Source organism: Balearica regulorum, chromosome 18, assembly GCF_011004875.1.
Source record: "Balearica regulorum gibbericeps isolate bBalReg1 chromosome 18, bBalReg1.pri, whole genome shotgun sequence".
In the NCBI taxonomy this organism is placed as follows: domain Eukaryota; kingdom Metazoa; phylum Chordata; class Aves; order Gruiformes; family Gruidae; genus Balearica; species Balearica regulorum.
In genome coordinates this window covers 13,304,106-13,330,328 of record NC_046201.1, presented here as the reverse complement: position 1 = coordinate 13,330,328, position 26,223 = coordinate 13,304,106, and the positions used below count along the sequence as shown (strand labels likewise).

The window sequence follows — 26,223 nt, the reverse complement described above, 5'->3', positions numbered from 1 at the left end:
GGTGACAGAAGACTGGCCAATGACAATAGAAATTATTTCCCAAACAAAGGTGGTCGGGCTCTGCTGGTGGCACAGGCATGAGTCGTGAAGGAGCAGGATCCTAATCTAGACCATGTCTATACTCTCGGAGGTCTGAAGTAAGAAGAGCTGTATCTAGGTTGTGCTATCTTCAAAGACTGCACAGTCTCCTAGAAGAGATGTTGTAGGCAACACAAGCTACAGGGCTTGATACCAGGGAAAAATGCTCTGCAGGAGGTCAGGAGGGCTGGTCTAGGGTCACTGCTGGCCTCGGACTATACAGGGCAATGAATACACATGGGTTCTTTGAGGTGAACAGTAACAGAAGGTGTGCCTGGAAGGTATTTAGGTGATCGAAGGTGTCTGAGCTGGCAAATTTCAATCATCACTAGGTCCTGTTATGAACCAAATGGACATGATACGCCAGGGCACACCTCCACGAAATGCAGAGCACAATGGGCACAGGTGTGAGCAGGGCTCTGGCTGAGATGTGTGTGTTGGGCAGCACAGCCAGCTTAGTACACAGACAGGCATTCTGCTCCACCCCTCCTCCAGCTGTGCCTCGCTGGCCCTGTCCATGCCTGGTGACTGCAGCTGCCTCCACTTCTGGGTTACAGCCCCCAGGCCCCAACTCCAGTCCGTATGGCTTCAGCTATTTAACCTAAGGGAAAGACACTTTCCACCTGTTAAACGGGCAATGGTGCTGGCTCATGTTAGGGATGCAGACCTAAGGGAAAAGCGAGGCAGTGGCACTGATCCGGCATGGGCCCCTGACTCAGCCCTCCTGTGTGCCAGAGGAAAAAGAAGGACAGACTTTATCCGTGCTGAGAGCAGAGGCCAGCATTTAATGTTGCCAGAGAGTGATAATGCTTCTTCCAGGGGACTGACAGGACTCAGGGAGAGAGTCTGCACATCCTTCCTGTCTCTAAGGAGCTCGTTATCTCCGGAGATAACGAGGGACACCACAGTGTTCTGCTGTCTGTGATGGGATGCAGTGGAGTCATGCCAGCTCTCTGGTTGGAGGGGACACCAGAATGGGAATGGGGAGAGCTGCTGCGGCTCACAGACTGATAGCAGGGCTCACCCGTTTCATATGTCTGTGCCTGGGTCATTGACTGCATCACCATGAATTGTCACATTTTATGTGACAGAATTAAGGCAAATGTGACATAAAATATCCAGAATTAAGGCAAAACAGAAGATGTCCAGCTTTGGGAAGGTATTTCAATGACCTGCTACAGGGATTTCAGTGTCCTGGACAACAAATGCCTCAGGCGTGCTTTTCATGAGGACCAGACCTTGGCAGTTCTGTCTAACAGAGTCCTCTCTCACAGCTATTCTCTACCCCACTATCCTCTAAAGCATCTTATACTGGTCCCTGCCAGAGATGGGACAAAGATTAGATGGCCTTGGGTCTGCTTCTGTCAGGGAATAAATGTGTGTCCTTCCTTCTGAAGACCAGGTCTGGACTGAATTCCATACAACATGTGTCCTATTTGAACCTGCCTCTCATGAGCAGCTGGGACAAAGTTGTGATGAGAGTCCTGAAGGGAACTGGAGTGGGGCAGGAGAGACACGAGTCACAAGGCAGGAGACACAAGGAGTATGTGGGGGGAAGCTCAGGCAGTCTTACCTTGTAAAATGTGCATATTGACCAGGTCTGATCGCTCAGGCCTGCTTCTGATCTTGTGCTTGAGATAATCTTCAGTCTGCAGAACACAAATGCAGAGAGTGTTACCTGCCTAGAGCAGCAATAAGGTACAGAGAGCATCTGCCCCTGTGCCATCCTATGGTTCTTTTGGATTTATTACAAGCTGGGTTTTTTCACTCTGACACTTGTTCTTGGGCAGAAGTTCTTCAGAAAGGGAACGTGTATGGAGCTGCTGACTGTTCGCTATCCCCATGCCTAAGCTGTTTCCTTTCCAATTTCCCTTGGGCTTCTGATGCCTGAAGTATTACAAGAGCTTATGAGAAGGATGAGACCTATTCACTGGGAGTGGTGGATCTGCTCCTCGCTTAGCATATCATATCATCTTTGAGAGCTGCACCCAGGCAGCTCCAGAGCATGCTGTTAGGAATGTCTTCTGTGGGAAGCCTGGCACTCTGGGGTGAGATATAAGGCTGAGCAAGTCATGAAGATACCCAGACTCTCTACCCAGGTCACCCATGAGGCTTAGCCATCCTGCAGTCCTGCAGCTCCTGTGCTGTGTGGTTTCTCACCCCAGTTATGATGTGGGATTGGGAAAATCCACTTTGCGGATCACTGTAGCTGAGCTTGTGACGAACATGGTCCTGGAGCGTTGTGCTAACTTCCTCATTGCTTTGGGAACAGAAAGGCATGCAGAGGTACAATAACGCCTTCAATTAGGGACAAGAAAGTCAGCATATTTACAAATATAAGCTTATCCCCTGGTGAAGAAAAGTTAGAGCATGGCTTGGACAAATTATTAGCTGTTTGCTAAGTTGAGATGCAAGAAGAAAAAGTACAAAAAATGTACATAGTTCAAAGAGGTTAAGCTCTTAAGGATAAATATAAAAGAACAGCACAAACAGCTGGAGCAAAACTGGAAAATGCACAGTACAAAGCGTACAAGATCACGAGAAAAAGATTTTATAAGCACTTCTGTGGCCAGGAGAAGGCAATGGAAAGTGCTGTCTGTGTTCCATAAACAGGAGAAATAATTGTGGGTGCTGCTGAGACGGCTACAGGATTTAATGCCTTTTAAAACAATCTTCACTAAAAAGATAAATGGCTATTTATCAATCAGATGACTAAGCCAAGAACCTTCAGCAACAAAAGAGAAGAAGCTCCAGTTGTCAGGTTGGAGAACAGGTTGGAGAATACTCAGATGAGTTAAATGTTCCCAAACAGTTTGAGATACACAAGGCTAGAGTAATAGCAGCTATCTGTGGGTCTCCAGGAAACTGGGCAAGGGAGAGCATAATTTCTTGCTTTAAAAGAGATGGAGAGAAGAAACCAGGAAATTATAAACCAGTCAGGAAGATATTGGACCAAGTAATCAAACAATCTATATAAATGGATTTTGAAGATAGCAAGGAGTTGAGTAACAGCCAGGATGGATTCATCAAAAACGAACCACATCACACCAGCCTAATTTCCTTCTATGGAGAGATGACAGATTTCTGTTATAAGAATAAACAACGAATGTCATGTAGCTTGACTTTAAGCATGTTTTGACATTATCTCACATGGCTTTCTCATATGCAAGCCAGAGAAATTTGGTCTGGATAAGACTAACATAAAAAAGGAGCATAACTGTGGGTCACCAAAGGAATTAGGAATGGCTCACAGTCAAAACAGAAGAATATATCAAACCATGTTACACAGCAATTTTTCCTACTCGTCAATATATTCATTAATGCCTTGCATGATAAAAGATGTGCTCCTTAACTCTGAATCATTCAAGGCTAACAGATTACAATGCAACATGATTTGGAGTAATATAAGAAATTATCTGAAATACATTTGATGATAGAATTTAAAGAAGGACATTTGGAAATGACTGAATTCAGGTCAGTTAGACACAGCTAAGTCAGCTGATTAAGCACTTAAGACTTAATCCACCAGAGATGCTTCTATAGTGGTCACTGGACAGTGGCCTTAGGCAGAAATTAGTTACTGCATAAATAGATGAAAAATATAAAAGGGTCTGGAGAATCTAGTAATCAGCCCCTGAACCACATCCCCAGACCAGTAGGCATCTTCCTAGGACACACAATGAAGAATGCCAGATGGACCCTAGGGACAGCAAGGCCCCGTTCTGTGCCCTGCATCTGGAAGGGTCTGTGGGAAGGGTCTGGAGGACATCTACAGAAATCATTACTGAGCCAGAGATGGGATGCTGAAGGGAGGGGAGGTTTGTCAGTCCAGAGGTGAGATGGCTATAGGGAAACAGAATGCAAAATACTTTTAAAAAGTGCTACCAAAAAAAAGTTCTGCATGTGCATGCATGTAGGAGAAAAAGTAATGGGATTAAACTGCAACAGAAAAGCTTGGGCTGGGAATTGGGACACTTGCTATCAGCATGGGTTAGAGAGCACTGGAGCAGGTTGCTGTGGAGTGGGATGTCCACTGGTGGTCACACATCTGTCAGGAATGACCCAGATGGGGCTGTTCTGCTCTGGGACAGAGGCAGGATAGCTGTCCCCCACAGTCCCTCCCTGCCACAGTTGCTGGGCTGCTGGGAGTAAGTGCTAAAGCCCTGCTGAGCAAAACTGCCTCAGGAAAGTCAGCCTGCTCTCTGTCCTCCAATCCGGCAATCTATTATAGGACATTGACTTCAAAGTGCTGTACTGGCCTGATGCCAGCCTCTAACATAGCCAGTGATATGTTTAAACAAATAATAGACATTTTATTTACTGAAGTCTTTACAATTTCTTACCCTTCCCCCCCATATTTTTTCCCCATCTTATTTTCACCAACACAATCCCTTGTTTGGACCATGTGTAGGTTTGCCTGGTTGCTGTGTGAGGTCAGAGCGAGCTGATGTCTGCACCTGAGTGCAATTAAATTCACCTAATGCATTTCCAGCTAACCCTCAGATCAGGTCCTGATTTGGACTAAGCTTGAATTGCTGTCCTACAGATGTGGCATTGTTTGTGTTGAACCCAGGATTCACACTGTGTTAGCCTGACTTTCTGCTGTGATTTCAGTTCTTTTTGACCTTTGCTGTTTATAAGCTGCATTTGTGTCACTGGGGTGCAAACGTTGGAGAAAGACCTCAGATGTGGGGGTTTTTTTAGCATCAGCTGAAGCAGAAGAGCTTTCAAAACACATGGAAGCAGTTATTGTTATCTGCTTTCTGTTTGCAGAACATCAGTTTGGAGGAATATCAGCTAAACAACAAATGCCATTGAGTAATTATCCAGAAACAGACGCAGCTCCTTCCCTGTCACAGCTCTAAGCAGGACATCCTTGCAAAGGAGTATATGCTTGTTATGTGCTGTGCTCATTAGTGTCTTTGTTAACATGCTCTAAAAATGCATGCAGTTTGGGATAGACTAGACCATCCTTCCCTTTTCCCTAGGCAACTAGCCAGTGAAAGCCTTTGAAGAGAAAGACAAAGAGACACAAATGTATATTTAAACTGTAAAATATATGACACTTCAAGGATACTTTGGATTGCTTGAAATTTTGTAAGCATACCAATTTTTCAGAGTCATGTTTCTTATGCTAGCCATTTATTACCACAGGAGACTCAGGGCAAGTGATTTGGAGTGTGTTTAAGTTCAGAAGAGCACTTCTCCATATTTCACAATCATTCTTCCTTGCAAAGGTCCTTTTCCACGTGACTGCAAGCACGTTTTGCAGATTAATGGAACAAACTCTTGTGTTCAAGCAAAACCTTCATGACTGATTGTTCCCTTTTCCGTGGACATCCCTCCAGCTTGGTCAAGGCTGATGGCGAGTGCTGGGAAAACCAGTGTGATTTCCCAAAAAGTGATTGTATCATAGAGTTTTGATGTGTTCTGGAAATGGGTACTTATCTTATCTCTGCCTTCGGCAATATTTAGGGAAGCCTGAGTGCAGTTAGATAATGGGGCCGGTGGGAGCCCACTTAGCCCCTTGGACATTTGTGTCGTAATGGCCAACTGCACTGCTGAGCTAAAAGCCAGGCTTTCATCTGATGACAAGTGTGAGCTCCTTGGGGACTTGCTCCAGGTGACAAAGGGCATATGCATTCTTCCTGCACACTTGCTAAATAGTTAGGCTCTGCAGGTCCTGTTTGCTGCTGGCCCTGCTCTAACCCCGCTGACTTGAGCAGGAGTGGAGAGCAGCCATCACAGCAAGGAGCGGGCTGTGGACCTGGCCCGGAGAAGAAAACAGCACTTCAGCTAGTTGGCCATTTACTGGAAGCACTGCCAGTGCTATGCTGAACTACACCCTGGCCACGGCCTCTTGTAAAACCCAGAGGCTGTTGTGAAACCCCATAGCTCAGGGCACAGATGGTCCCTCTGCCCTTTTAAACCTCCCCGCTTGGAGAGGGGTGCTCCAGAGCATTTGTGAACCCTGGCTTGGCCTCACCGTGTCTGGAAGCAGGGGAGAGGCCCTGACCCTCATCCATCCTGGATGGAGGGTGCCAGAGGAGGGGACAGTGGTGGAAGGTGCTTTCAAACCCTGCAGTGCATGCAATGTGAGCCCACGTGTTCCCTCTTTGGGACGGCTGCAGGAGTTACCTTGGCTCGCTCCAGACTTTTTCGCTGTTCATGGAATGCGGATGGGCTTTTCAGTGCTGCAACAGGAAAGAAAGAGGAGCAGTCAGCACAGGAGCAGAAGCAAGCAGCCACCAGGATATTCAGCAACAGCATTTTAATGAGTGCTATAAAAATAGCAACACAAACTAGCCGTTCTCTTTATTGCTCTGACTAAAAATAACTCAGGAAAGCTCTGGGAAATCCCGTGCTCTCAGCCAGTCCATGGCAAGAGTGCAGGGGGGACGAAGAGCATGGGGAGCCCAGGAGGCATGTGTGCAGGGAGGGGTTGCAGGCTTTGAATCGTAGTGCTCCGTGGGACACGTCAGGGAGCAGATGTGGATTTTCCCTGGAGTGTTTCCTGCAGGTCATGGAAGGCACCACAGCCCTACAAGACAGATCTGGGTAAAGCAACAACTGGAGAGAGGACCTCACCTGCAAGTAAAACCTGCAGGTGACTGAGGCTTCAGGCCAGCAGGAAAACCAAAAAGACCTGCCTCGCCTCTTGGAGCCATGTGGGCACAGCCTCCAGCAAGGGTATTTCAAGGCCAGACCCCGGAGCTGTGGTCCTTTGTCCCTCCTCTATCACTGACTACGCCTCCATGTCCTTTAGGGTTCCTCTCACTGGACATTTGTCCTCTGCCCAGAAGCATTTGTGTGAGATGGGGCCTCCCTGAGCAGCTGCCCGGCCAGGTACCAGGCAGCAGATCATGGTCTCAGCATCTCATGGCACCAGGGAGGATTAACCCAGAGGGGCTCCCGAAGGAAATGTAATAATCCCTGGCCCTTGGACCAGTGAACACAAGTCCCATGGAGAAGTCTGTACTGGACTCATGGAGGACCTTGCACTTTCCCTTGTTTACTCTGGTTCATTAGAAATGGGAGCAGAATTTGGACAATGAAGGGGTTAATATTTCTCAGATCCTGCAAAAAGTCTTTTCTGGCTGTGTAAGCAAGCAAAATTAACTGTTCCCATTGGGATGGGGAAGGGAAAGGTGTCCTGAACCATAAAAACAATCTGCTACAACTCTTTGGCAACAAGAATTCTCTTTCCATCTTCTGAATGGGATCCAATAAGGACGGAAATTATTTTCACGCAAGACATATTATCCTCCATCAGTCTAGAGGAGGATGAAGGGAGGAATCGGGGCAGCCAGGAAATGTTTGGGGATCCTCTGAATTGGCTTTTGGTAGGCAACACCCAGGGCAACCCCCCTAACCTCCAGTGAATCACAGTAAAACACAGAAGGCTCCTAACTGCTTCTAACATTTGGAAAGCGGACATACAGACAAGCTAGCATTACTGTGCCATGCTCTGGTGAGCAGCCATGAGGACTTGTGACAGCTGGTTTAATCAGAAGCAAAATAAATGGTGCACATGAGAAAAGAAGTTAGCAAGAGAGATGACTTTTACAGCCCTGCACACTGTGAAGTACTGACATTGGGAGTGTGCTATGGGCATTGACCAAACGCCATGCTATTCAAGAGGAAAATGTTGCAGAATTTAGTCATTTACCAAGATTTTTGGAAGAATTATGTGGATGCTGCAGCTTGTATTAGTCTGCAAAACAAATAAAGACATTGCTAGCACTGGTTATTCAGAGAACTTGTCGGGGATGACATGTCAGCTTGAAATGGCTGAGGGTCTGAAGGCAACAGGGCAGAGCTGCTGTGCTTGGTGTTGATAATCTTGGGACTATTGCCCCTAAGGTTTGAGTTAGAGGATGAGGTGGTGGCTGCGCACAGCAAGAAGGTCTTCAAGTGCAGCTATTTCTGCAGCCCGTCACAGTAGGGGGAACCTTGCCTTGATGAATACTTGATCCTGCAAGCTGCCTCCCCCTCCTTTTGGGTAGGTGAGCAGGATCTGGCTGGGGTCTGGGGCAGGCATCTGTGCAGGTATAGAGGAAGGGTTCATCCATGCTCAGCCCCACAGCCTGCCTTTCTGCAAGGGACCCCACATGCTCTTGATTTAAAATGCTTTTGCTGGGTCTGCATCAGTTTCACTAGGAAAATAAAACTGCATGTGTTGTTGCATGAATTGGAAACTTCCTACTCAGTGAACCTGAAGAATGGGGCAGGCTCTGCTCTCACCTCACTCCTATGCATCAGTGGCTGTGGCTCAACAAACCTGGATCTCTCCTTGCTTTCAGAGGATCCTCCATACACGGAGTCACGGTGCTGAAGGACCCACAGGCTGCCCTCACCTACCACTCTGCGCCTGTCTTTATTTGTAGAGCCTTTTTCAGTAGTGTTGATTGTTTTGCCAGCCAGTTGTTCAATTTACAACCTGAACAATTTACAACTCGGATCTGACAATCCGAGTCCAGCTTTGAACCTGAAGTATTGTGCAATGCTACTGCCATTTGCTCCTGAGCATCCTCCTTTAGACAGTTTCCTGCCTTCTCCAGTGACTGGGCCATCTGAGGGTCTCACATTTCTTAGAGGAACATTCAAGAGAGTGTGAATAGAGTTCAGGTATGTAATGGCATTAATCTTGTCCAGTCAAACCAAACAGACTGGGTTTTGGTAAGGATAGTCATCTCACTGCGTTATGGTCAGGTAACACTGATGGTTCTCCCAGCGCTATTCTCTTGGATACCCAAAACCAGCCAGCTTCCTCAGACTTACTCCAGTGTATCACACTTACTGTGCTATAGCCGCACTGCTGAACAGCTTAGCAGGCTCTGTGTATAGTCATCAACTCCCCTTCTGACAAGAGTTTCTACAAACCCTCAAAGCTTTCATCCAATACTATTCTGTTACTCTGACCTTCCATCTCTCTTACTGGTCTCTGAATAAAATGAATCAGTTAGAAAAACAAAGTTTCTATGTCGTGGGATTATATCAGCAGCAAATGGATACAATTGAAAACAATCCTTGTGCAAAATCTCATGTGCAATGTGGGATCAAGTGCATGCTCCAAGCCTGGTACCAAACCTGACTCACCATGGAGACCAGCAATGCCCATCTTTTCTCTTTCCAGAAGGGCTGTTCTCAACCACTGTGTGTTACAGCCATACGGGTTCATTTTTCACCCTCCTGCAATGCATGTGAACTGAGATCCTGTCCCAGTGCACGTCCTAGAGCCCACCTCACCTGCTGGTCCTCAGAGCCAACAGGCCATGGCAAGATATGGTTAAACAAGGACTTGTTTTTCATAAGGAATGACTGCACATGACCAAGCCATAGGGAAGCTGGCTGGGGCTCCCATGTATTAAATGCTAATGCTTGACTCTTCCTCCTGAGGTCAAATTCAGCAGTTAAATTCTGTACTTTTGCTTTTATAATGGCAAAAGTGCCTTTTCTTCTGTTACTTTCAGTGAGCGAACTGTGCTTAAGCTTCCCAAAATGACCTTGTTGGACAGACACCAGACTGCAACATGTCAGCCTAGAAGTTGGGAGTGTAAAGAAGCTGTAAGTAACAGGAAAATACCCTTCAGTTGCCATCAAATAAATTGGACCTAATATGTGGTCTGCAATGTGTAAGGTTCTAAATGTTCAGTTCCATTTGCAAAAGCGCAGTCCCATGCGCTGGGCCCTGCGGGGCAGTGTCGGGTACAGAAACCTCTCAGATGGCACTACAGCTCCATACATGTGCAATGGGGTGTCCTGCACCTTGTCTGAGCGTGCCTGCTTTTACAGAGTGGACTTAGCAGTTCAGGAGACATTAGACATATTTTTGGCCACTGACTGTATTGCCAGTGCTTGCGATACTGTAACAAATGTCACAATATTTTGCTTAAAGCTCCAGCTCCTGGAGTCCTGTGATTAAAATGCTTGCTCTTTGGTGGCAGGCAGCATAAAATCTGAACACTTAAAGAAAGAGACAGAAGAAACATGAAAAGAACTTGCATTTATCGGTCTTAAAACTGTGTGATCATTTTGACAGTCATGATTTTTCTCATCCTGCTCAGGTTTTCTTAATGGTTGATGCTGGCAATACTGTACTGAGAAGGTGTCTGTTGCTGGCTACCTTGGCACGATTCTTCAGGAAGGCAGCTGCATGAGAAGGGCAGAGGGATGGGCAGGGTGCAGCAAGCAGTGCTATAGTCATGCTCTTAGTGAGTTGTTCTCCTGTTTAGACAAGAGCTGCATCACAGTCTTCAGGGTTAGCCAGAAGAGACAAAAGTGACACGGCCTTTGGAAAGTTGTGATCTTAGCAGTGAGCCCAAGGGCCCCTTGATGATACAGAAAGGATAATCCTCTACCTGCGTCCCAGATAATCATAGATTCATGCACACGGAGCCTGAGCTAGGTCAGGATGGAGTTATCCATTGAGCAGGGCTGAGGTCCCAACATCATTTCTCTGGTAGTGCTACAGCTTTCATGATGCACCTGCAGGTGCAGAAGGGGATAATTTTCATTTACTTGCTTTTTGGGTTCTAGCATCCAGCTTTTTGATGCTGAGAGATTACATGACAATTCTGGCCTGGAGCTTGTCCTTCAGACATTCATATGGTCACAGAGGGGAAAGCACGGACATCATCCATCAGCCTGTAGCAGGCAGGCCCAGGTGGGGTTTCACTGGCCTCAAGTGTACCCTGACAGTTCTGCCCCGTGGGGTCCTGGCGGGGCACAGGCACAGGTCTGCATGTCTCGCTCACCCAGGGGCTGCCTCTCCGCACTGGGGCTAAGGCTGGACCCACCGCTTCCTGCTTCCACAGCCCTCTGGACCTCTTCCTTCTTCTGTGGGTCTGATCCTGACACAGAGGTTCCTGGCTTTTGTAGGAGGACATGAGATTCTCTGCCCTTGCCTACATGAAGAGCTTTGCGAGTCTTCTGCTTGGAGTTGGATATTCTTGTCCTGCTACAGTGACCTCTGGGACAGGGAGCTATGCAGCTGAATTTTTGGAGGATATAAGCTAAGCATCTCTGCTGCCTTCAGTTTGAGCAGCAGCATTATAATCTGTGTGGCAAATGCTGGCACTGTTGTACAGCACCGGGGACCGTAATATTTCTACAGGGCAGGAAGCAAAGTCCACCCTGGCAGCAATCTGCTCAGAGCTGAGTGGGTCTGAGCTGGCAGCTGGTACCACGCAGTGCCCCAACAGTGCCCAAGATGAACATAGACCCTCTGAGCCAGCAGTGGCTGAAAAAGGCAGAAAAAGATACTCACGTGGCATGATGCCTTGGTCTGCCAGCTGCTCACGGGTCCTTCTCTGCTGAAGCCGTAGCTGTAAAACTGTGTGAGAGAGAGGGTGTCAGGAAAAGATGTGGGATTGTACTGAGGTACTAATAATCTATCAGGGACAATGTGTCTGGGGGTTTGTGTGTGGCACAGAGGTCTGGCACTGATCCCTGCTGCTCCTGGACCAGCCTTGGTGCAGCAGAGTGCTCCAAGCCAAGGAGAACTGCCAGGGAGGAGCTGCGTAGCCTGCACCAACCTAGTCCTCACTTTTGCAGACAGATGAGCAGGGCAGGACTGCTTCTGGTGCAGGCAGCACCCCCGTGCCTGCGACAGACTGATCCCTGCCTGGCACCTGTAATAGCAGTCTCAGGTGACCATGGCTGCAGCTCAAACAGTTGCTCAGCCTTGAACTCTGAAGTTGGGAGGTCCTCCCTTGCCCCAGCACTGTGGATTGAGTAGAGCTTTCCAACTCCATCGCTCTCCCGAGGGCCTGGCAGCACATTTCCAGCCCTGCAAGGCTTGGTACTGGATGCAGATATGCTTACTCTACTGAGGGGGATAATGTGGTGAGGAGAGAATAGTGCCATCTCTGTATGAACCCACTGCTCCGGGGACCTGCAATCTCCAGTGTAGCTTCCTTTTGGAAACAATGCACTAACAGATGGGAATGAACCTGATCAGTCACTAAGTGATCAGAGCATTGATTAAGCATCTAACAAAGAAGCCTCTCTCAATATTTACAGCATGCAATGACAGGCCACCGTACACCTGCAGTCTGCCCTGTGCACAGCTACAGACCTCTGTGTGGCCCAGGACTGCACAAGTTAGTTCATGCCATCGCTCAGGTAACCCTGCCTGTACTTTGAGTTAGTAACGTATTCTACACTGATTTTTTTGCAAATTTGTCTTAAAGAAGATAGACACTTGTATCACAAGATAAAACATAAAACTCACTTCCATATTTTCCTGCTAGAAACTCAGTACAGCTTGCCACGAGGACGTATAGCTCTCAGTGGTCACAATATAACTGCACGCATTTTTCCCTGCCTACCAGTACAGCCCCAGACTGCATCCCCTTCGCTGCTCCGAGAGAGCCAGTATTGGAAGGACAAGAGAGGGAAGAACAGCTTTTTTGTCCTTGGGAGCAACCTGCTGAGCTCTGCCAACAGCTCATGTCTACAGTGCAACTTCCCTTGGATGTGGGATGGAGCTGAATAATAATCCCTTCCAGAGAAGTCCCAAAAGCACAAAGCTCCCTGAGATGCCATTGCTTGTGACTTTTCCATGTCCTCTGTACAAACCATGTCTCACATTCAGAGCAAATGTTTAGTGAAGGCCTCACATGGGACAATGATCTCCTGCTAAATTCCAGTACTTCTTAGACACCAAAGATAGATCCTTGCTGTGAGGGAAAAATGTAGCCTTCAGTACCTCGTAAAGTCTGCATGCGTGCTGTTCCCTTATGTCAGAGTGAAGCTGGCGGCTAGAAGTCACTGGCTGCCAGGGAAGTCTGCAGCCCTCCATTGTCCCACGGCACCACCCCAGTCAGTGCTGGTTCTGCCCATGGACATAGATTTAGACCCTTGCACTCTAGGTATCTTCATTGGACCTAGTTATCTGCATCCTCTTTTCAGGAGCCATTGCCCTCAGGGGACCTCAAAACCAAATTAGGCAGCCAATGCTTTAGGAATGCCTGTCGTTCCTCCTTGAGTATAGAGGCAGTTTAATGGTAACCAGCTCATGGTAGGTGTCTTTCTTACACAGAGTGAGGTGGACCCCACTTTCTCTGTGTAGAACCTTCTCTGTGACTAGTCACAGTATTAAAGAACCATGCAGAGCTTTGCCCTTTCCCCAAGGAAGAGATGTATCTTTATGGAACAGGTGAGCTAAGGGAGGTCGGAGACTGTCCAAGAATGAAGAAGTTTTGTAGCTCATCCAACAATGGTTCTCTACTCTCTTAGGTCCTGGTCCAGTGTCCCAGGCATTAGAACGTCTTGTCTTAAACTGAGGCAATTTACACACAACATCCCATCATCAAATGGAAATCAGAGATAGCAAAGATTCTAGAGTCACATACAACACCCTGCCAAGGACACAGCAGTCTGCCCCATCTAGCTGCAAAATATACCAAGTGAGGATGCTCCGTCACTTCCCTTCACAGTTCCCATGTGTGCCAAATTATTTGCACCATTTCATTCCGACTTCCGACACAGCCAGGCCAAATGATACATTACATCCACATGAGGAAGGTCGGATGCTAGTAATCAGATGACCATGCATTCAAAGCCCACATTCTCTGCTGCTTCTGCTTATTTCATAGCCCTTTCTAGCAGAAAAATAGTTTAACGGCCTCGGGGTGCAGTCAGCTGTCAGCCAGGCCTATTTAGAGAAAAAGGAGATGTTACAAATTCACTTGAAGCATATCTTGGAAGGTGATGATGATTTCCAGTGTGGTGACTATAAGATTCAGCACCTGCCTTGATGCAAGAAGTGCTGAAAACGAGTGTAGGTTTCACTGCCATAGCTCCTCCTTTGCTTGGATGCAGGAGCAGCACTCATGAACGCAGGTTTCCCAGATCTTACTGCCTTCCAGCAAACAGTGCACAGTCCAGGGGATCCTACCCTACTGCAGCTGGTCCGTGCTCTGGTCCGGCCTCTCCTTTGTCTCCTGCACTAAGCGCTGCTGATAGACTATCACAGAGAGGACTTGATATTATTTAATGGTAATTTTTTTGCAGGGAGAAAAAGTCTCAAAATTGTTTTTCATGCTGATAGACATAAAGGCTGTGACCCAGCAATGGCACAAGCTGTTCTGAGTGTGAGAGCTAAGCTCTTCCATGGGTGAGTAGCTATGGGCAGGCCATGGAACCTCCCCCAGACGTGTGGTCCATCTTGGGCCATGCTGAACTTACAGACTCCCTGGCCCATTCTTAAGCCAGAGGGCAAAGAGGAAAAGTTTATCCACCCTTGTCTGTTCAGGGCAAGCTGACAGAAAATATGCGGACAGGTGTGTGCAAATGCTGGCCATTTCCAGGAGCAGCCCAAGCTCGATGGCTGAAGCTACTGAATATTCATCCAGATCTGGACCCCCTCATGCAGTAGGATGCATGCCTTGACTCCCAGATATCATCTCTATGAACTTCCAAATCTTGTAGCAAACAATCAGAAGAAACGTAGCTGTGGACAGTGTCAGACAATAAGACTGAACATCCCTGCAGGAAGAGGTAAAGCAGCCACTACTCTCCGAGTCGCTGCTGCAGCTTGCAGCTCAGCAGATGCCAGCTCAATGCTTGCACCTTTCCCTTAAAACCAAGAATGCTTAAAAACAGGGCTGGAGGAGCCCCTGGCACCATCCAAACAAGCACCACTTAGGTGCTTCTTGAAGAAGCCTTATAATCTGTTGAAGCTGTGTCTGACCCCAGCTGCATTCCTGTCCTCTTCCTTTGCTACGTGTCTGGAGGCCTGAGGTCTGAGTGCTGCCAGTGACTCACTTTGAGGATGCTGTCACCAAATATGTACGGCAAATATTTTCTTCTGGAAAATTCTTATTTTTCAAGGAAAGTGCTTTGCTAACACTTCAGAGGAACAGTTGTGCTGGTGAGACAATCTTGGTCCCACACCTTCAGTATCTGTATTTCCTGTTTGCACCAGCTTGGGTGGTGGTAAGACCTAGATGACCTTTATAGGTCACTTCCAACCCAAACCATTCCAAGTACCCCCAAGGAGCAGTCATGCACACTGGTTACCCTGTGTCACCAAGCTGTGCTGGCACTGTCAGCTGCCATCAGCTGAGAGACTGCCTTGCTTTGAGCAAACCTGCTCCCTCCGATGGCACCCCATGATGAGAAATCCCTCCCTAGATGATATAAGGCGTATCAGAGCTATTCCAGTGATTTTGCTTGTTAACTTTTTCTATTAGAAATAATCCTCTCTTCTATGCTAGCACCAAGCGCCATTTAGTGATACAGGTTCCAGAAACATTCTCTGCAGCGGGGCTGCGTCGTCGGTGCAGAGAAGACCTCCTGGCAGCGGTCATAGCTAGCTCTGGTGGCCCAAACTCTGAGCTCTGCCTGTGACTCGCAGTCATGAGTCATCCTCCTCCCTAGGAGTTGACCTCAGAGCTTTAGGAAGCTAAGAGGACAGCTTGGGCCTTGCCTGGCCTGATGATGCACCAGAAAAGAAAGGTTCAAATCTTCCCTCCACCCCAGAAGCTGACAGACCTGGCCTTCTGCTTCAGTCTGCAGGGGCACTTTGAGCCCAGTGCTCAGCAACTGGCCAGGATGGGACTTTGATCACCTGCATCAGAGCATCCCCCATGCTGGGGCATCACTAAAGCCCTCATAGCACCCTCCTCTCTTTGGGGAATCAGCTTTAACAGTCCAGGGGGCTGAGCAGCGCTGAGGCATGTTGCCCAGGGAGGTGGAGGAACTGCCCTTCTCGCAGGGTTCAGGACTCGGGCAGGCAGGCAAAGCCATGGTTGACCCGACCTAGTGTTGGTGACGGTCTGTCTCTGAGAAGGAGGCTGGATCAGAGCCCGTCTCTTCCCACCAACACTTACGTAGCGGGCAGAGCATGTTCCCTGGAAACTCTGAGGCTGCACAAGGCTTTCTCAGCATTCAGCTCAGCCTCGAGCTGAGACGAGCTGCCCAGCTGGAGCTGCAGGTGCATTGCTGCTGCTCGACTTCTGAGCCTGCATCTGTCTCTATCTCTGACAGACCCTCTGGGAGCGGCAGTGACTGAGGCAGAGTTCCTACTGCTTCAGCTCTTCCCAGCTCTCTTATATGGTTTCAGGTGGAATCCCAATAATTGCTGGTTTCCCCCCTGCCTGGGCTGCGCCGGCACCTTCGCTCTGGTTGGGATCCACATTCACAACCAGTGCAATTGCTGTGGTCTCATCTTCCTCTGAAATAAGTCACTGCTGCTATCAGAACTGATGGTCGGGCAGCTCTCTGCTGATCCCTGCATGTTGTGCTGCTCCCTGCCCCAGCCGGTACTCCTGGGCTGCGCAGTGAAGGGGACCAGCAGAAGCACCACGTTATGCTGGTTTGACCCAAGTGCGCAACTGTGGTGGGAATCAGCAGTTTGACAAACAACTGAAGCTGGCACTGCCACTGAAAAAAGCAGCAACAAGTCACGTCCCCTCTGCCAGCTGCCCCAGCAGCTCATTCCTGCCCTTTGTGGCCCAGAGTTGGGGTTTTAGGAGCATGAGTGCACCTGAGTGGTGCGCAGGATGGGGACCGCTCCGCTGGGGCCAGGGGGGAGTTGGCAGCAAATTGGGAATGGGGTGATGGGGAGTAGGGACTCCTGTTTCAACAGCAGCAGCTTTGTTGCTTGTCAAACAGCAGCTGAGCTGAAATATGTGTTTGTCCATGGCCATGGCATGTACCAGAGGAACCTGGCGACTCGCCCCTGCTCACACAGTGGCTGGCAGAAAGCGTCCCTGTTTTGGACACAGCCTCCCTTGAAAGGCAGAACTGCTGCCTGCCTTGGGACTGTCTTTACAGATGATGTCTGAGGCTTTCTTGTGTGACATGCCAGGGGGAGAGAAGCTGCCCAGTGGGAGATGCACGTGGAAACCTTGGACCATCCCAGCAGCGCATGGGCAGGGCTGGCTCAGTGGCAGGGTGCGTTCGTGTTGCTTGTGGCCTCCTCAGGGCTGTGGCTGTTTCTCGCAGCTGCATCAGGAGCAGGAACCTGTATTCAAAGCAGGATGTCCAAATGGGAACGGCAGCCAGGAGCTGCTCTGTCCCGGCTGAGCAACAGGCTGACATCAAGCTACTGGTGTGGGGGCTGTACTTGGGAGAACATGGAGTCGCCCTGAGCTGGGTGACAAGCCAGCCAACCTGCTGGGTACCACCACCGGCAGGGTGAAGCAGTGGTCCAGCAGAACATCACAGGGCCTGCTTTTCTGGAGCTGCTGTTTTGCAAAAACACCTTAGCCAGGCTCTGTCCTGAGCTCCCATACATCCTTCTCCTCAAACACAGAGAGGTATGTTTCATAGAATCATAAAATCATAGAATGGTTTGGGTTGGAAGGGACCTTAAAGATCATCTAGTTCCAACTCCCCTGCTGCGGGCAGGGACGCCCTCCACTAGACCAGGTTGCCCAAAGCCCCATCCAACCTGGCCTTAAACACTTCCAGGGATGTTTCACTCTGTGCTATAACACATGCCTGACTGACAGCAAAACATACATCTGTCAGCAAAAACACCAAGGTATAAGATGCTGGGGAAACAAAACCAAGCACAAACCGAACTACATCAAATCAGTGTGTTTCACAAACACATCACAAAATCACAGTACAGTGTCATCAGTTACAGGGAGGCCATGGTTTGAACACACATGCTGACTGTGAACTGTACGCGTTCATGATCTGAGAGGAAACACATGTGCATGCTTTATCTTTGGACACCAGGAAAGTGAAAATAAAGGTTCTGCCAAAATGCCTACCAAGACTTACTCTCTTCTGCCTATATTAACCTGCTGATTTTGGTCCAAATAACTCCCTCCACCACAGGCAACAGAATAAATTCCTCTCCCATCTCAAGCAGCTTCATTCAAGCCCTATGTGTAAGCATGTATTTTTTTCCTCCATGGAGACAGGCAAGCCTTCTCTGCAAATTCACACCCATGTGTCCACAATTAGGCCTGGATATTACCCTATGCCAAGCCATGCAGAGCCATATTTAGAGTGTTAAACTTTCACTTCTCACCAATTATCTGAACTACCACTGATGTTATGCAGATGTCAGCCTTGTAAACTCTCTTTCCATATCGCTGGACAGAAAAGGTCAGAGTTAAGGTTATGTCTGCATTTGCCAGCTTTGTTTGCTCTGCCCGATGACAACGCTTCTCTGCTGCTGGAGTATGATTGGTTTGTATTCAAAGCAGGAGATCACATAAATGATCGTCTCTGGGAAGAGTTAAATATGTTTCTGGAACAGCTCTTAGATGTCCTAGTTGATTTAGTGCATTCCCATTGATACTTGGAGCACATGGGATAGCATGGCAGGCTTGAAGAATCATCATTCCTGCAAAATTTGTCAGGATGACCTCAGATCAGTATATTTATCTTTGGAAAAACAGACAAAATAAACAGACACACAAATAGTCGAGGAAGGGGAGGGGGAACCTGAAGGCCTGCAGCATGTTGCTGATTTGATCTATCCCCTCTGGACGGTTCCTGGTGCCCTGCACTGGGATAGCTACCATCTTCCTACACTGCACAGCTGGTCCTTCACTGTGGACCACTGGAGAGAGAGGAGAAAACACTGCGGGATTCAAGGGAGGATTGCTGGGCACTGTCTGAAAAAGCTGCTGCCTCCACCAGATCAGCCTTTCCTGGACAGACTCTTATTCTTGCTACTGATGCTGCCAGATGGAAGCAAGAGACTGAAAGCTGACCCCCAAGCCACTGTAGGAGGGACACCTATGTGCCACCATCTTCTAGTTGCCACCTCTTTGCCTCTCTTTCTGCCTGCTATGTGCCACAGAGATTAAAGGGATTCTGGGATGAGGAAACAACAAGCAAGTAATATATATCTAGCACCCTTTAACATGCACACAGCTCTTTCAGCTGCTCAGTGTGTGCAGGCCATGGAGAGACAGCACAAGTTAAGTTATTAAGATTTACCTCAGCCCTCATTAACATTGGTCTGGAATCCTTCAAAAGGGATTCAGACTTGTCATGAGTCACGGAGCACAGCTAATCCTTCCCAAACCTGGGGAGCAAGCAAAGCCTCGCACCTGCCTCTGCAAGACCATTTCCAAAGCAACAGTGCATCGAGCAGCACAGCTCCTCAGGGCTTGGCATCTCAGGGCCTGATCCCTCCTGGCTTGTCCTTCACTTGCTCTGTGCAAGCGACACAGCTCTCTGTGCAAGCTGCTGTTTGTTAGCGTGTAACAGCCCCTGAGCCACGCAGGGGACTTGGTGCATGGCGATGGGTTACTGGAGACGTTCATCGGAACGGAGGACAGTAAATCAGAGCACTGCACCTCCTGCCATCCTTGTGGGGCTACCAGAGTCTGCACGTGGAGCAGAGACACCAGAGGAAACTGTCCCATAGAGACTCTGCACATAAAAGAGATACGACCACTTCAATCACTAAATGTTAGCGTTTCTTCTCTATTCCCCATACCACTAAAAATCCAGCACTAACTGAAAGCAGCATTATCGATGTGTTTGTATTCCTCAGCATCCCTCTTCCCTGTCCTGACTGTGCAGACCAGGGCTGTGCAGTGGCCGTGTCCCGCATCACCTGTGGCGGTCCCAGCGGTGGGGAGAGCAAGGCGCAGACACGCGTTTGGGATCTTGGCAAGCCCGACTCAAACATAATAAATAGGCAAGGAAATCTTGACAAATAGGAAACGTATCTTTCACCAGGCATTAGTGAGGGATGGCAGTTGTGGGAATAAGTCATGAACCAAAGAATGCCCCACAAAGTGACTGCCCTAGAAATGCTGAAAGGAAGGAGAATTTATGGATGGAAAGACCCACAAAGTTTACTTTTACTGGAGAATCATTTGAAAAATATGTTTAGAGATCCCATTGTTAGTTCCATAATAAAGCCAGCTTACAAATAAACCAGAAATGAGCCTTACAAACAATACTGGTTCATTTGAAAAGAATGCAGGGACATGTAACACAGCCCATCCTGCTCTGTCAGAAAGGTGGCACTGTTGCTTTGTAGTTGCTGGAGGAATTGTTACAGACTGAGATTTTTTTCAAATGAACAGCAATGTACCATAATATACCAGCAAAATCTAAGGAATGACTTAATCTAATGAAATGTAAGATCAGAGCGATATGGAAACCACACCAAAGCCCTGGACCCAAGTTTTGTATAATTCAGCCAGACTAGGACACTTGTGTTTGCACACACACTCTTGGGTTTTCAACCAACTGCCAACTTTGTATTTGCTGAGAAAACAAAGTTTAAGTTGACCACCCAGCTATCTAAAAGATCCTGATAACACCACTCATGTCTACCATCAGTATCATAAATCTCTAATTTCATTATCTACAATGCACAAGGAGGCAAAAACACACATGGCACGGGTGACGTGCCAGACTGGGTGCACGTTCCAACGTGACTACCCCGTCCGGTTTTACAGCATCCTGTACGGCACATGCAGCTGGTTTGTCTGAACATCCCCACAGATAATATTCCCAGGGAGAACTTCACCTCTGGGAAGGTCAGAGAAGCTCCTCAAGAACATTTTTTGACGTTACCATTAATATTACAGTATGTTATGTTCATTAAAAAAATTACAAGTAAAGATACCCACTCACAAACAAGGCATACTTACTATAAATAAAGCCAGTGAATAAAGGCATGAATATCCAGCAGAGGGTCTGATTTAGCAGTGACCGTCCCATAGTTCACCTTCACTCACCTTCACTCACGCTGAACGTCCTCTGAGAAGCCCCTTACCGGCGCTTCCCCTGACTTACGAGACAGAGGCATGTTTTACTTGCAAACCCTCCGAGAGTGGCAATCAATTGTGTGGCTCTGGTTTTATTTCTCTGATGATGTCACTTTAAATACTTTTCATGTTCCATTTGTTATTTTTACTTCTAAAAATGACGCATTTCTTCAAACTCATTTTTCTCCAATTAGTCACAACTTAATGGAACAAAGTCAGCTGCCTGCATGTCAGAGAGAGTGTCAGGCCCATCCTCACTGCGATTATTACAGACAGACCCACCAGAGCACCTGGAATATACGGACGGCGTTAGGTGCCTTGTTTATCCCGATGCCCTTTTGGCTTTCTGCCCAAATCCTTTGCAGCAGGGCCAGGGCAGGAGACCTGGGGACTGCAGTTTTACCAAAATAAACCACAAACATAAATCGAAGACAATGAAAAACCGGGGGAAAAAAGCCGCAGAGAGGAAGATGCGTTTCTCCACTTGCGGAATAGCCTCTGTAAGAGCAAAGCCATGACAGCTCTGCGACCCCCTGAATATTTTGCTCGCATGCTGCTTCCAAACATTTAATGCAAAACAGTCCGTGGCTACGGCTTGCCGGAGAGAGAAGTTTTAAGAGAAATCTCAAGGTTTCCCCTACCTGATCTGAACTTGCTCCGAATCAGCAAGGAGTGCTCAGACCCCAGGAGTGTCATGGTGACTCGGGGACCGGATCCAGACGCCCCTCACTTAAACCATTAACTTCCTCCACAGAGAAAAGCCGACCAGACCACGGCTAGTGCTCAGGATTCATCCAGCTCTCCTGGACGCTCTGCGTGCTTTTACAGCTGGCCGGCAAGAAGCAGCAAGTGGCTTTGAAAGATTTGGTCCCATCCAGCACTGACCCTCCACAGACACCGACTGCTCCCCCTGGGCTGTGTTGGACTAATTAACGTGGAGCTAGTGGGAGCCTCCTCCCGCCCGGCGTTTACTACCAGCAGCTGGGTGTCCCGGCTGATGTCATCGTCTAGCGGGGAGCAGCGACTATCAGAAAGGGTCTTAGCAAAGACAGAAGTTTGATATCTGATACTAATTACTACCGGCCGGTACGCAGCCAATCAGGGCGCTCCCCGTCTCGGCCGACTTTGGGAGCCGCTTGGAAATATCAACAGAGTGAGGGCTTAACTCTTTGCAGCGTGGTGCGAGGCAGGCCATGCGACCTCCGGCTCCTGTGCCAGGGCAGTTTTGGGGCCTGCGTGCCCCTGAGATGAAGGGAGGGCTGGGCGCAGGGCAAGTGTCCCAGGTGAGGGGACGGCTGGGCGCAGGTCGTTCGGCGCGAGTGCCGCGTTGGATGCCCTTCCCACCCGCGAGCCAGAGGACATGGCTGCTCAGCAAATGGAGCTGTGATTCCGGCCACTGCTGCCCCTCGGCCGGCTTCTTTGGGTGCCGGTGCACAGAGCAGGCAGCGCCCTGGGCCACGCTGGGAAGCAGAAAGTGAGCACAGGGGTGCTCAGGCGTTTCGTCCACGCCTCCCTCCTGCAGCGCAGGCATGCCCGAAGCTGTGCTGCTCCGTGCACACCTTTGTCAGCACGCAGCTGCATCCGTAGGATTGTCCGCTTGAGATGCTCACCTACGCTGTGACTCAGGTAGGATATGCTGCAGGCGCTGAGAACATGTTCTCTTGTTCTGTTACACAGACACTCACAATAATGCCAAATATATGAGGCAGGGCTAAATCTTGACATAAGGTTTCCTGCGCCACAGATGAGCACAGTAATCCCAAGGAGGCTGGGCGCAGCCGTGTGTTGGACATAGCTGCAATGGAGGATGCTTCTCCACTTACGAAATGTTCTCTCAGAAACGGAAAACATTTTGCAAAGTAAAGACACACAGATCCTTTGAGGGTCCCCCTCCCCAAGCCCACATCTGGTTCACACGAGGTAAGTGGAAGGAAACGAACTAATGGCACCTTTTACCTTGTAACATAACTGGTACAAGTCAAGCTAAGTCAAGGACAGGTCTCAGCTTCCCCAATAGATGGGTCTCACCTGGGAAGCTGCCTAAATTCCCACTAGATCATAAACACCCACCTGAAAACTCTCTCAGACCTGGTTTGGGGTTCTGTTGGGTTTTTTGTTTGGTTAGTTGCTTTTGTGTGTTTGTCTGTTTTTTTAATCCTTTGGTTTCTGGGAAGTCCTCTTAAACATTTTGGCTTGGTGACAGGAGTTTCAGGGCTTCCAGACTGCTTGTAGGCTCATGTTGCCAGAGCCCTTAGAAACCCGGTGGTCCCAGAAGCTCTGATTCCAGCAGTGCCCCACTTACAGCTGAGAAGTGCTGGGGTCCCTCACCCTCATGTAGTCCATGATGAGACTGTCCTGAGCTGAGCTCTCTCCCTGTCATGGGCTGGAAGTGTGATTTCCTGGTCATGTTACATCTGATGAAGTGGGTATTCCTTAATGTCTGATGGGGAAGAGATTATTGAAATAAATTCATCTCGAAGCATTGATCTGAGTCAGTAAACAGAGCCCTACTCCAGCGTCCAGCAAGGGGGCAAGGAGGCTAGTTCCTTACTAATTTTTCCTCATGTTTAGTCCACTATGTTTGAAATGTCCCATCTAATGGACTTCTCATAAGTAGTGCTGTCCTGAAACGAATGCCACCATTTAGCAGAACCACACCATGAGCAGCTGAAGGACGTGACAGGACTCATCGAAACCCACAGTCTCAAACTGCAGTTTCTTGTACGTTTTTGCATTGCAAACTCCTGTATGATTTACTGCCCCTGCTGCCAAAGCCCCACTCAGGTATCCCTGCTCCTTTTGGATCCTGCCAGTTCCTAATGTCTTCTCCATCGTGCATTAGCTGGACCTGCCTGATGCAGCTCTGGCCATACAGTGCCTCCTGTGCTGATCTCACCCTGGATCTGTCCCTCTACTCCTTCAGGACTATCTGCAGATGTGATGGGTGGGTCCCAGGGTCCACACGAGCCATGATGGTTGCCCAGCAGCCCCAAGGAAGAGCCTCCGGGACTTTCTCACTCCAATGCTATGTCTTTCTGTGAGGATGAGCTCTGCTTCCTCAGTCCCCTCTTGCTGCTACTGGAGTGGTTTATGTTCCTGTCATTTTCTGGACAGGTTACCGTCTCCAGTCTTTTGAGTTCAGTGGAAGGAGTGGAGTGCAAGGGAGACACTGCACAGTGTGATGCTGCTTGGGGTGAATCTCCCTGCGGCAGTAAACGGCCATCAGTGGGTATGGCTTAGGACCAGCAAGGAGAGGTGACCTGCCTGAAGCGCACACCACCTCATGCACTGATCTCACCGTGGATCTGTCTCTCTACTCCTTGAGGACCATCTGCAGATGTGATGGGTGGGCACATGAACTCTAGGCCTGATGATACCAAATGCTTGGAGAAGGCTGGCAGGACAGGCCTGGTCCCTGCTGCAAGGCACTGCTGCGTGGGCTTCTCCCGTCACCTCTGCCACCGGCACCTTGTCTCTGCTGAGGCTTGTGCACAGGAGAGGACTTGTTGAATGACCCCACATCAAGGATGTAGACAGTGCAGGAGCCTTCTGGGCCCCCAAAGCCCTTGAGTATCATAGTCTTCCCTCTTTCATGGACATGCATAGCCCACCTAAATGATAAATGAAGACAAAGGACTTTTTGGTTTGGTTTTTTTTTTTTTTTTCCTAGCATGGACTACTAAAATGATTAGTGGGTGAGATGGATACAGGCTCATATCCTAATTTTTCAGAGCAGTCTGGAGGTGTCTCTAAAGCAGTGAATAATTAAAAAATTCAGATTTTTACTTTCAGAAAATTTTTCAGATGGTCCCACACAAGTGTGGTGAAAACTCAGAATTGTTCCAAGGCAGGAAGCAAAGTATTGTGATCAGTCCAAATCAGGAATACACAAGAAAAGGAATTAGAAAGGTTGGGAGATGATCAACAGGGAAAAAGGGCAAGCACTATATTTATTTTTTTTTTTTTTATGAAGTACAGGCTGCAAAATGTGCAGCTGAAAAAGTAAACCGGTTAGTAAAATCCCAGAATGATCAAGAAATTGGTGTGTGGCCTGCCTCAGCCAGGGAGGATGGTCAGACAGTGGCAGACGGAGCCCATTTGATGTGGATAAATTCCTTATTGTCATGTCAGAATGGAGGATGAACCCTGCAAACTTCCCAAGCACAGAAGCCTGAGAGATGGAGTCATGCAAAGATCACAGGTTCCTTCAGCTTGAGTCACTGTGAGTGCGTACAGAGGCTAAGTGGATGAGACGGTATCTACGCTTCAGAATAAAACTTTCTACTTACTTGTTTGGTGACTGTTGACCCAGAGTAATGCAAAATGTGGTGTGATTTAGCGGGCACATCCCGGCTGGTCATTTGTTAGGGATGTCCCACCTGGTTGACCTGACTTCCATTTTAATGGGATGCCTTTGTTCCTCCCTACTCTTTTCTCAGGACTTTTTATTAACCTGCAGACAATTCCCAAGCAGTTCCCCTGGAGGGCACGTGTCAGACCAGCAGTGCATACGGGAGGGTGTACTGGCCACGTATCCCAGAGCGTGTAGGTAGCTCTCTGCTAGCTGAAAGAGTGCGCCTGCTTCCATCTGAGCACGTTTACACCAGATATTTAGCTGTGTGAGGCACCCAAGCATCCCTTCACACAGTGTGAGTTTCTTGGGGCCAGGGTTTGCTCACAAGAGATGTCAGAGCCTGTCCTGAACACCAGTGCCTGTGGGGGGCTGCTGATGTGGCTTTGCTCCCTCTTCCCTGGCATTACAAGCCCATGAGAAAATGGATGAGACTGCTGCAGCTTTCTTTAATTCCTTTTTCTTGTCAGCTACAGCCTGTTGGCCACTGACAGTCCTTGCCCTGAATGCCCAGATCGCAACAATCAGCATTGGCACTCTGCTGAATGACACCAAAAATGAAAAAGAGCAGGAAGATTGAAGTGTCGACCAAGGGGCTCAAACTGCTCATACAATCTCACCGAAAATATCACTTCCTGGTTAAACCAGAATTTTCTTAGGGAGGTTGAGGAGAAACTCTGTATCAGCACAAACAACATCTCAAGATGATCTTGCTTATCTGACACTTCTCTCCATGCAGGTCCCTGTCCAGGTGGTGTTGGGGCCACCACTCTGGGAGCACTGAGGTGCTCTTCTGAGAAGCCTATAGAAACTGTACTGGTCACTTTAGCAGCCAGTAGACACGGGGCTGTCATTTCTTAAGTCTAAGTGACCCCAGTCTCTCTTCCTGAAGTGGTAGTTGCTAATGCTGGGATCTTGACTGTGGAGATGCATAGACTGGTCATTTCTCTTCCCCCGCTCTGATTGTTATTTACATTTATTGATGGTGAATTTCATCTAATGTTTCATCTTTCAGCCATTCAGCATGGAGAGAGCATTCTGCAACTGTTTGCATGAAGTTTTACTGCTAACTGCTTTAGTCATTCT

The 26,223-nt window shown here is 48.4% G+C and overlaps 1 protein-coding gene across 11 annotated transcripts in view; it reads right to left on the bottom strand.

Annotated features, from left to right (window-relative positions):
* Positions 1-26,223, bottom strand: part of MYOCD (myocardin) — a 262,701-nt gene that overhangs the window by 16,520 nt on the left and 219,958 nt on the right. For 3 of the 11 annotated variants that reach the window (XM_075770418.1, XM_075770422.1, XM_075770421.1), the window contains exons 3-5: positions 11,348-11,413; positions 6,217-6,272; positions 1,652-1,727 (exon numbers count right to left, since the gene is read on the bottom strand). In XM_075770418.1, coding sequence (XP_075626533.1) covers positions 1,652-1,727; positions 6,217-6,272; positions 11,348-11,413 — 198 coding nt within the window. Of the gene's footprint in view, positions 1-1,651; positions 1,728-6,216; positions 6,273-11,347; positions 11,414-20,669; positions 20,887-21,427; positions 21,816-26,223 lie in introns of those variants that run through there. The other 8 variants (XM_075770424.1, XM_075770420.1, XM_075770425.1 and 5 more) reach the window with 7 other exon arrangements.